An 11269-nucleotide genomic window follows, 5' to 3' on the forward strand; every position below is an offset into this window, starting at 1 on the left:
GGGTTTCTGTATTTGCAAAAATCATTAAAATATGATGTCTAATGATAAATATACTTACAGAAAATATTAATCTTTTCTAACAGAACTGCTGACTGTTGATATATAATTAGATAGAAAGGTAAACTCTACAGTGTAAAGATAAATATTAATATTCATTAAAGTTTGTTAAAAGACCTTGTGTAAAATATGAGTATTCATGTGCTTCTAACGTTTTGTGACTAGTTCCAGCATTAGCTCTTTTAAAGCTTTAATTAAACCTCCTTTAATATTGAGTGGCTAAAAGATGTCCTGCTTTTGACTGATGTAACCATGGTAAATTGGCCAACATTTATATTTTGTCAGATCTCAAACATGTATGTCTACAGTCAATATTTTGTAAATCCAAATTTCCTAAATCTAAACTCCACTGTGCCCTGCTAGAAAAAACAGCACAGACCAACATGGTTTGTCACCAGCAAAACCAACATATGTTGTTTAATGGATGCTGGTATGCAGGTCAGCAGCAATAGAAGTTGATATGCTGATCACCACCAAAGCCTGTGTTGTTTTGTTGCTGGCATGCTGGTCAACCAGCATGACCATAGTGGGTGAACAGCTAAACCAGGGGGGGTTTGAATTAGGAACAAAGGAGAAAGGAAGAGTCAGTATAAACAGGGTTCAATAAGAAATCAATCGCTTTAGTGTCATTTATAATAAGACAATCAACAGGACATATTTTTCTCTTTCAGCATGACAAAAACAGCACTGAATAAATGGTTTCTTGGCTATTCTCAACTTGTGAGATAAAACTTGGAGAAAAAAAACAAGTTGCAGAAAAAAACACTACAGCCATCAACCTTCACAGAGTTACGAGATAAAACTAGACTGTACTTGGAACGTCTACAGAAAATGATTGGTTCCTGAGGCGAAACAGAAATCTACAACGGCCCCAACCCGTAATCAATGGTAGTGGACATCAAGATGGCATCAGAGGTACAAGCAAAATACACTGTCTGATGAAGAGAATGACTGTGAGGTGACAAGTGCTGTTACTCCGCTAACTTCTGACTTTCGCCTGACTCTGGAAAGTCAGAGTAGACATGAGTAGTCTGCCCTACAACCGCACACGCACACACGCACATATACTGAGCAAGGTCATATGATCTGCGCACAAACAAACACATCTGAACTATGCTATACTATAGTTGTACCATTAGTGGCTGCTCACGCATAAAGCCTGTTACCAACTGCATTTCCACTATGGTCTTTTCTCATGCTCAGCAGTCAGTGGTGTCTAACAAGAGACAGATCATGACTCAGGAAGTTACATGCACTAACACAACCATAATTCAGACTTGAGGAGGTCAGGCCAAACAGGCCTAAAAAAATGGGTGTCTTATGTTGGCTTACGTTAGCACAGTGTCAAACCATGTATGTACTGGTCCTCAGCACACCATACAACACTCTCAGGCTATGAGAGAACAGTTCAGCAGTCAGGTAAGTGCTGAGAGAAATGAACAACCAACACATACTTACAGACAACAACACACACTGGCCTTCTGGACTGGAGTTAAGAACCCCTGATATAGTACTTCAGTACTTCAAAACAACACATGACACCATAGAGCTCATAATACACTGATGTCTAAGACTGAAATATGCTCACAAATACAAGTGAGGCAGTCTTTACCGAAATGGCCATCCGGTGAGCATTCTTGAGGAAGCCCAGCTTTTTTCAGCTCTATGTGGGTGTGCATTGCAGTGAAGAACAGAGGTAATACAGTATGCTGCAACAGCAGGCTTGTTTAGAGTACACCTGATCTGAACAGTAGAACGGAGAGGTTGAGAGGGTGGAAATGTGATCTAGGGTACATTAAAATACAGCGAGGGATTCTATGATACAGAAGGACAGAGGTTGCTTGCTCTCATCCAATTACCGCCCATCTGCTCCTTTTAACCTGTGGGAGAAGGAGATGAAAGGACACGTTTATTAGATGTGGGAGAAAAAAATGATACATAGTAGTATATTTTATTATCAATATAGTCTTTACAAAAAAGTGACTTGAGCTCAAAGACAATTCAAGTTTGACAACTGATATTTTTCCATTCACCTATTTTAAGCAGTTTTTGAGAAAGTACATAAAAACAGGATCTAAAAAGCTTACTTTTGAAATAATCCCTAAATATCCCAAAAATGTTTTTACACTTGGATGAAACAGTGATGGAAATAGATTTTTTAAATAATTGGTGCTATAAAAATCAATGTAATCCATAGCTGGACTACATTTCTATGGTTCAGTAGGTGGCAGCGAAGTGGGACAATGCCTTCAAACTTCTTTAAATGTGTACTGCCCACTCCCTACAAGCACAATGTGTGAGCCACTTGTCTAACATGACATTATCTACAGTAATTTGCAGCAGTGGTTACGTTGATTAATTCTCATTTTCTTTAATTAACTTTCTGGAAGTTCACTTCAAATTCACAAAATGCTTGAATGGAAACCGCACTGACTGATAGGAATGAAGGGAAACCTCATTAAAATGTACCATAACACATTGAGTAAGTATGAAAGCATGCTTGATATGAACAAACTCATTAAAACTCATGACTGTGTGCAAGTATGCACTATACCTATAAGAGATTGGCAGCAGGAGGTTGTTCTTCTTCAGTGCCTGCACTTTGCTGAGGGTTTGAGGGTCCAGGGCAATATAGCAGCGTCGGGCGTAATCCAAGAGCTTCTCTTTGGATGGATCAAACTCGCCCACTTCTGCCAGCTTCTCTGGTGCCACCAGGAGTAACTCTGCAATTGGAGTAGTAGATGCCACTGTGTTGCGGTCCACACCATGGATCTGGAAGGCCTTGGACATGTTCTTCAGCCGCTGGTATGTGACTAGGATCTTCTTATAGCGGAATAGCACACCAGCAGCATCTTTCACTGCGAACAGAAAGGGCACTATAAGAGACTAGCAGCAGCTGTTTAAACCTGGTTTAAGAAAGAAAGCCATTCTACAAAAGTCCCAGTTATAGCACATAGTTGCAGTATCTAGCTAATTTTGTTTTAGTGTATTTTAATCCTGCTTGTGGAAAATCACTGTCTCAACGATTCCCTGGGCTTACATATCTGTTATCAGTTTATTAACTGATGAGCTGGAACAGGTATGTTGAGGCAGGGAATATTTTAAATTGTGCAACAGGGCAGCGAGTACCCAGGAGCAGGATTAAGAAACACTGAATTATAGTTAGAGAACTTGTAACTTATGTAACTCCTCATCTCAACCCAGTTTATTTATTTTCTTCTCAAACCCCAACCATAAGGCATAAGTGTTATTAGTAATAAAACATTTAGATTAGCAGAAGACACCTCAAAGCTGTAATTAAAGGTGAACCGTTCTCACCTCTCTGCCTTTCTCTCCCTCTGGCTATTCTGAAGACCCTCCTCCTCTTCAGGGCAGGGTGGCCAGCACTGGATCTCCCAGAAGCACCCATATTCTGCAGAGTTATGTTTTCTGTCATCACATCCCCTCCAGACATCATTTCCTCCTCTTCCAAATAGCTGTCCTCCAAAAAGTCCTCCTCCTCTCCCAAAAGTGAGAGAGACTCTGAGAAGGGAGGGAACACTTTATAACAGCCTCCCATTCTAAATATCACAAGAGCCAGATGGCCAGAGAATTTTAATCATATAGCATGCACAAGGAAAAACTGCTTCATTTACATGTAACACACACAAAATAACCATTAAAAGTGTCTCACCAGCAATAACAAAAAAACAGATACATTATTAATTATTTCTCACTCGAAGCTCACTGAAACAAGTGGAGAAATTCTGTAGAATTGTGGATTCCAAAACTTTTAATTTATATCACATTAGCACTCATAGAAGACAGACAGAGGTGTCATTAGTTTAAGATTTCATTTTGAACGAGTTATTGTTCATGAACCATGAACATGTTTATACTGCATTACATGTCACTGGAGAATGTAAACCAAATGTGAATGTAAATAACTGATATGTAATTATGTTATTACATTTAAATGGATTATCAAGAAGGGATAATGTCCATTTGTTCAAGGTCTGGGATGATTATTGCATATATATATATATATATATATATATATATATATATATATATATACACTTCACTTATTTAACTAAATAATAATAAATGAAGGCATGAAAGTGCAGGTGTCACTCATTTTTTAAGACAACAGAGGGAAAATGTCCATGTAAAACTACATGTAGAACTAAGGATAACATACAAGCCATTCCCAAGTGAACAAATACACATACATACACACCCACACACCTTGCAAGTCATTAATGGGTCTGTTGTTATTACTGCTGCTACTGCCACTTCCACCACCATGGCCCTGTAGGAGAGGCTGAGAGTGAGAGGGGCCAAACAGGGAACTCATCTGAGCACTGACTGGTCCGGAGCCAGAGCTCATGACCTTGGCATTGGTTGGGGGCTGCTGGGCAGGCCTCTGAGAGAATGACTGACGGTTGGCTGAATGCTGAACCTCTGCTTGCTGATCTTAAAAGTTAATAATTAAAAAAAAAAACTGTTAATATTGGTGATCATTACAATATTGTCCCTACTTAGAATAACAAAGCATGGACTTTGACCAGTTGATCTACATTAACAGTGTCATCTACTTGCAACCTGAATTCATCAAATGAACTGAATCATCACAGGATACAGAGTCTACTTTGGGTTCTTTTATCCAAGCACATACCTGATTTCATTAAATAGGTTTATCCTTAAAATCCCAGCCTCATAACATTCTATTTTTTATTCAGTAACTACATGGACTACAATGAAAGCCTAAGTTACATATATGTGGAAAAAAGGTTTGGTCCAGCCGGATGGTCCTGGCAATTTGGGGGAATTGTGGTGTTTTGTGTGGCACTCTGTGAGTGGATAAACTCTACAACAATGTAATCAGAGTGTGTAGAACAGCACATTAAAAAAACAAATCTGCATTATTAAATCATTAAAATATAAACATGATTATGAACATAAATGAAAAGGTCCTTCAGCGTTGTTTGATGTGAAATGCTTTGTTCTAGAGAAACTAACCAAGTCAGAATTATTCATACTGGTGGTAACAGGAACAAAAATGCAGAAGCATTTAATACCTCCAAAATGTCCCACGCAAAAAAATTACTGCATGAAATGGTATGAATATTCTGCCTAATGCCCAAAACATTACATCAGTGCTAAAGGCTTTTGTCCAAAACATGTTTTTTAAACATATCAACAGTGGAGAGATAAATGGTGGGAGGCAAAATAGCCCTCAAAGAAAAATATTTTATTCATATTTAGGACTTTTTTTTCCCATCATCAACATTATATATAAAACCTCAGAAAACACTTATAGGCTCCATGGTCATTTTGGATAGTAAAAATAAAATGGCTTTGTTTGCATTATAGACATTATGACCCCTAATTCCTATCACCATCATGGTAAAGAAATTAGAGTCAATAAGTCTCTCTACAATTTCACATCAGGATCTCATAACTGTTTACATCTCAACAACTGCATTCTGGAGAAAAAATCAGTGGAATTCCCCTTTAACTGTGAGTTGAATGTACGCTGTAAATGTTGTGCCAGTACTGTTTCTAAAACAAGAGCATGAGACTTTTTACCATGTTCATTGTCTCGTCGCCTCCTCCACGAAAAACTGCGAGAATCATTACCTAAACAAACACATAAATAAATAAGTACATAACAGACGTCTGTTCCCCTCAATAACAACTGAGCACAAACACATAAAATACTACACAAATGAACTACAACCCCAATTCCAATGAAGTTGGGACGTTGTGTAAAACATAAATACAAACAGAATACGATGATTTGCAAATCCTTTTCAACCTATATTCAATTGAATACACTACAAAGACAAGATATTTAATGTTCAAACAGATAAACTTTGTTTTTTGCAAATGTTCACTCATTTTGAATTTGATGCCTGCAACATGTTCCAAAGAACTTGGGACAGAGGCAAAGACTGGGAAAGTTGAGGAATGCTCAAATAACACCTGTCTGGAACATTCCACAGGTGAACAGGTTAATTGGAAACAGGTGAGTGTCATGATTGGGTATAAAGGGAGCATCCCTGAAAGGCTCAGTCAATCACAAGCAAGAATGGGGTGACGTTTGCCACTTTGTGAACTGCGTGAGCAAATAGTCCAACAGTTTAAGAACAACGTTTCTCAATGTGCAATTGCAAGGAATTTAGGGATTTCATCATTTACAGTCCATAATATCATCAAAAGATTCAGAGAATCTGGAGAAATCTCTGCAAGTAAGCGGCAAGGCAGAAAACCAACATTGAATGCCCGTGACCTTTGATCCCTCGGGTGGCACTGCATTAAAAACTGACATCATTCCATAACAGATATTACCACATGGGCTCAGGAACACTTCAGAAAACCACTGTCAGTGAACACAATTCTTTGCTCCATCTACAAGTGCAATTTAAAACTCTGCCATGCAAAGCTAACCTGGGCCCGAGCTCATCTGAGATGGACTGACGCAAAGTGGAAAAGTGTCCTGTGGTCTGACGAGTCCACATTTCAAATGGTTTTTGGAAATCATGGACATTGTGTGCTCCAGGCCAAAGAGGAAAAGGACTGTCCGGATTGTTATCAGTGCAAAGTTCAAAAGCCAGCATCTCTGATGGTATGGAGGAGTGTTAGTGCCCATGGCATGGGTAACCTGCACATCTGTGAAGGCACCATTAATGCTGAAAGGTACATACAGGCTTTGGAGCAACATATGCTGCCATCCAAGCAACGTCTTTTTCAGGGACATTCCTGCTTATTTCAGCAAGACAATGCCAAGCCACATTCTGCATGTGTTAAAACAGCGTGGCTTCGTAATAAAAGAGTGCGGGTATTAGACTGGCCTGCCTGCAGTCCAGACCTGTCTCCCATTGAAAATGTGTGGCACATTATGAAGCGCAAAATACGACAATGGAGACCCCAGACTGTTGAGCAACTGAAGTTGTACATCAAGCAAGAATGGGAAAGAATTCCACCTACAAAGCTTCAACAATTAGTGTCCTCAGTTCCCAAATGTTTATTGAGTGTTATTAAAAGGAAAGGTGATGTAACACAGTGGTAAACATGCCCCTGTCCCAACTTCTATGGAATGTGTTGCAGGCATCAAATTCAAAATGAGTGAATATTTGCAAAAAACAATAAAGTTTATCCATTTGAACATTAAATATCTTGTCTTTGTAGTGTATTCAATTGAATATAGGTTGAAAAGGATTTGCAAACCATCGTATTCTGTTTTTATTTATGTTTTACACAACGTCCCAACTTCATTGGAATTGGGGTTGTAAGATAATTCATATTTCATACACCAGAGGTGAAAACACACCTGACTCTAATGTTCAAAAGCCTCAAAAGGCCTAGATTTACAAAATCAGGTATTAGATTTGAGTTGATGAAATGAGGTAGGGTAAAACATTAAATTTTTTTTGTTTTATAAAAAAAGGCTTATTATTCTGTCTTCTCCTACTGCCATGCTCTCTTTTATTTCCTCTCTCACCTCTCTCTCTGTCTCACCATTGCTCTCCTGACTCTTGGTGGAGAATATGAAGCGGTCGAGTTGACAGCGCAGGAAGTCTCTTTCTTCCTCCAGGTCTTCAATGCGTTTCTGCAGCCATGAGTTCTTCTCCAGGGAGATCTGCAGCTGGGTGCGCAGGTTTGTGATCAGCAAGTAGGAGCTTGCAGGAGCTGGAGGATCATTACCTGTGTTAGATGTAAAGACAACCACACAATCACATCCACACATTCAGCAAAGCTAATGTTATATCCAGGCAACAGAAGACAACAATCAAAAACAAGTACTTTATGCACTTCTTCACAAGCTGACAAACTGATCAAACTGAACTTTACATGTGCAATACAAATCTGGCAAAAATGCTCTAATTTTGAGCTGCACATACTACATAATGCTTAATCAGATATAACATATTGATGATGATTTGCAACAGTTTGACAGCTTATTCATTACATCTGAGTATCTATAGGATGTAGCTGGCCATATTCATATGGGAGGGAATCACAGTGAAGTGTAGATGCAGAATGTTGTAAAGTATGTTATGCTCAGACTGACCTTCGAAGCTCTGTTCACTATGGTTGTAAAAGCCGCCCTGCTGCTCATAGTTGTTCTCTTCAAAAGGAATGGAGATCTCATATGCATCCTCATTTTTGGGGGCTTTGGAGAGCCAAGGTACATTGCAGAAATCTCACAAAAAGCTTTTGCTATGAACGTAGACTTATAACACACTTATAACAGTTTATTAAAGTTTCATTATTTGAAATTATTAAACGTCATAGACATTGCATACACAAACAGGGAAGCTAAATGAGAGACAGTGTCAAACTGGCACCAAAGCATAACAACAACAACCACGATAATAAACTTACTTTGCAACTCCTGCGAACTAGAATGCTTCCTAGTGCCTGTTTCTGCCTCGTTCATATTGCCTTGATCCCGTGTGTTTCAGGCTTATTTCACATAAAGAAAAAAGTCAGGATTTAAAGTTTTGTGCTTGTGAAAATAAGCAGCGTAACACTGTGGTTAATCGTAACCATGCAGCTAAACTTTTTATACCACTGCAACTGTGACAAGTGTGAAGAAGAGTAGTGGAGCTCCTCTAAGTGAGCTGTCAGCTGCTGCTGCTGTCTTTTCACATGAGCTTCGCCCTGAGTCCAGTGACTGCAGATATCATTAGCATATAACTTAGCAAGTCGGCAAAAACGACCCAAAACATAACACTAAAAGGGATAGACAGCTACCGTCCTCACCGAAAAACACTCAGATATTACTAGCTGTGTAGTATTTTGTACTGAATCCTCCATGTAATACTCAGCTAGCTAGTTGTCACCCATGAAAAACAGAGCCATTAACGTAGCTCGGGGATGCTGTGCTCCGTTTCCAGAACTCAGAGGAAAATGGTAAACGTTAGCTGGCCAAATCCAGCAGCAGCAGCAGTCAGGTTAGCTGTTGTCGTTAATGCAGCCTTTCTGCTTTCATAACACACAGACATCGTGCACAAACCGTTCGGCGGTCCTGGACTCCTCCGTCTTCGCATATAAAACAGTTTTCAATGCTTTTCAGTACGATTATGTATTTGCTAATGAGCTGCCTGCTAACAATAACAATTAAATGTCTTTCCTCAGCACAGTCGTCACCCACCATAAAAAATGACGTACTTCCGGTCTTGTGCCGAATTCCGACTCCCCGGCAGAATCCGAATCCTTCTCGCGTGCACGCGCGTCAGGCAGGTACACGGACCCTACAGATTACACTCGCGATTTCGGTTGTTTGCGTGTATCAATAACGGTTGATCTTTCATTTTCCTTCACAGCAAACAGCACAGCAGGACCTACAGCCGAGCACGCAGTCTCACCTCGAGTTTAACTCAACACCAGAGCAGGACCAGCGGCCGACCACCGACCCAGTTAGCAAAAATGATCCTTCGATTTGTTCTGGCCCATTTCTGGCTGGGTCCTTGCGTGCCAGATTTGGCCCATGTACTGTAAAATGAGACTGATGGATGTGGCCCAGCTCTGGCCCACACTGTAAAGTAAGCAGAACTAAGGGATCTGGCTCAGCTCCCACCTCCCAGTCCCAAATGTGGCCCTGAGTATACAACACTCATTTATTGCAAAATTAATAATATAATAATATGTCTTATTAATCAATACACTTCATAATAAAAACTCCATTGTGTTTTTGGTTAAATAAATAAAGACAGTACAGGAATGAAGGAAAAAGCCTTCATCTCTGTGATAGTCTTTGAGTGTACATCTTTAAAGACGTGAGAGTTTGGTTAAAGAGTACAATTTGCCGGTGAAGGGTAACGTAACTAAACCTGAACTGATTTCATTTGCATTTCATTAACTTAGCTAGCCTTACACATTATAAATCATGTTACTGGATGTCGAAGTGCTTTTTAAAGAGTTACTCCTTCAGTTATCTTCACCTCAAACTTGGTCTTGGCTTATTTATTTGAAAATGATGATCTCAGGCAGGAAAGTTGGTTTAATGGGGGTTTTAATCCTTAAATTGCGAGCGACGGCTGTTTTCTGTAACTTCAGTAATGGGCCGCTTATGACATGCCAGACTTAGGCCGAAAGTACTGAGGCTTAACTTAAAACATTCACGATCTAGCGCTCATTAAATGAATGTGTATTCAGTCTTATTGTGTCCATAAAATCTACAGCTTTTATTCAGCTTAACACTGACTTTTATTGATGGTCTCCTTCATTCTTTCCTTCCTTCCATTCTTTTCTTCTTCCTTTTATTATTTTATCTTTCTATTTTTTTCTCCTTCTTTTCATCATTTCCTCTTTCATTTCATTTTTCCTGAATTTTTTCATCTTATCTTTCTTTTCATTATTAGAGCGCTTGAAAAGGCACTCTGTTGTTATCTCTCATACTTTTTATTCTTCTTCTTCCACACTTTTCTGTGATTAATACAGCCCGAACCACTTAATGTACAGACTCCGTTCGAACTGTGTTTTGAAGGTCTCGGCGCTGTGACTTGTGCTATGTATTTTTGGAGTCGATCGGATTGGTAGTTTTTAATAAAATTAAGTTTAAAAATTAAAAACCTCCCATAAGAACGAATGGCAGAATGTTCAGAACTTCAAATTCTAACTGACATTGATGATGTCACAGCAGGCCACTCAGTCTCACAGACACAGCTGATCATGCAGGGAATCTGCTTTAAAATCCTTAAACTTTCACCTACAAACTCCATTTCAGTTTTAAATGTTAGAGAAACTTGTCCTTTCTGAAACCTCAAAATATCCCATCATTTTATCAATTGGCTTTAGAGTTATGAGCATTTGTTTGGCACTAGGCACAGAAAATTGCCCCATTCACTCCCATGTAAATTTCTCAAAATCAGAATCTGCTTATTTCAAGATTTTTTCAGTGTTTAACTTGTCATACCTCAGATATTTTCTTCTCAATACACAAAACATTATACCAAAATAATCCTCAAGGAGTCTTATCTCACACCATCTATTCAGTTAAGCGATAGAGTAAACATTTCCTGAGTTCTGACTGTTCAGAGGGTGCAAATCGGACTCAAACAAGGCTTCTCCACTAAGAGCTGCATAATAAAAGACTGACAGTTCATTTGAATGACTCTCCCCCTCCTCCAAACACATTCATCTATCCCTCTCACACACACCACACAGACACACACACACACACACTTGCAGCTCTTTTCAAGCACTCTTGCAGTTCCTTCAG

General features: G+C 39.2%; 1 protein-coding gene across 5 annotated transcripts; it reads right to left on the bottom strand.

The window, feature by feature from the left end:
- Positions 1–656: 656 nt before the first annotated feature.
- Positions 657–9325, bottom strand: ccdc106a (coiled-coil domain containing 106a). 5 transcript variants are annotated; one of them, XM_017700465.2, is made up of 9 exons: positions 9200–9325; positions 8428–8508; positions 8114–8215; positions 7561–7746; positions 5629–5679; positions 4285–4512; positions 3376–3579; positions 2612–2915; positions 657–1937 (listed from the first exon to the last, which is right to left on the bottom strand). In XM_017700465.2, the coding sequence occupies exons 2-9, from the start codon at positions 8480–8482 to the stop codon at positions 1913–1915; spliced, it is 1155 nt and encodes a 384-aa protein (XP_017555954.1). In that variant the 5' UTR covers positions 8483–8508; positions 9200–9325; the 3' UTR covers positions 657–1912. The 5 variants fall into 5 exon arrangements, with proteins under 5 accessions (XP_017555954.1, XP_037392912.1, XP_017555955.1 ...); XM_037537015.1 differs by having other exon boundaries at positions 8114–8170; positions 9200–9218; XM_017700466.1 differs by lacking the exon at positions 9200–9325 and adding an exon at positions 9062–9193 and having other exon boundaries at positions 8114–8170.
- Between the last annotated feature and the right edge of the window lie 1944 nt (positions 9326–11269).

The sequence above is a fragment of the Pygocentrus nattereri genome, chromosome 3 (genome assembly GCF_015220715.1).
Source record: "Pygocentrus nattereri isolate fPygNat1 chromosome 3, fPygNat1.pri, whole genome shotgun sequence".
Lineage (NCBI taxonomy): Eukaryota > Metazoa > Chordata > Actinopteri > Characiformes > Serrasalmidae > Pygocentrus > Pygocentrus nattereri.

Bases quoted from the DNA above. Each gene is read 5' to 3' on its own strand.
- ccdc106a (XM_017700465.2), bottom strand. From the start codon at position 8,482: ATGAACGAGGCAGAAACAGGCACTAGGAAGCATTCTAGTTCGCAGGAG. The intron at 8,216-8,427 runs GTAAGTTTATTA...GGCTCTCCAAAG, and splicing joins TAGTTCGCAGGAGTTGCAAA to CCCCCAAAAATGAGGATGCA. The intron at 3,580-4,284 runs GTGTGTGGGTGT...CTCCCTTCTCAG, and splicing joins ACCCATTAATGACTTGCAAG to AGTCTCTCTCACTTTTGGGA.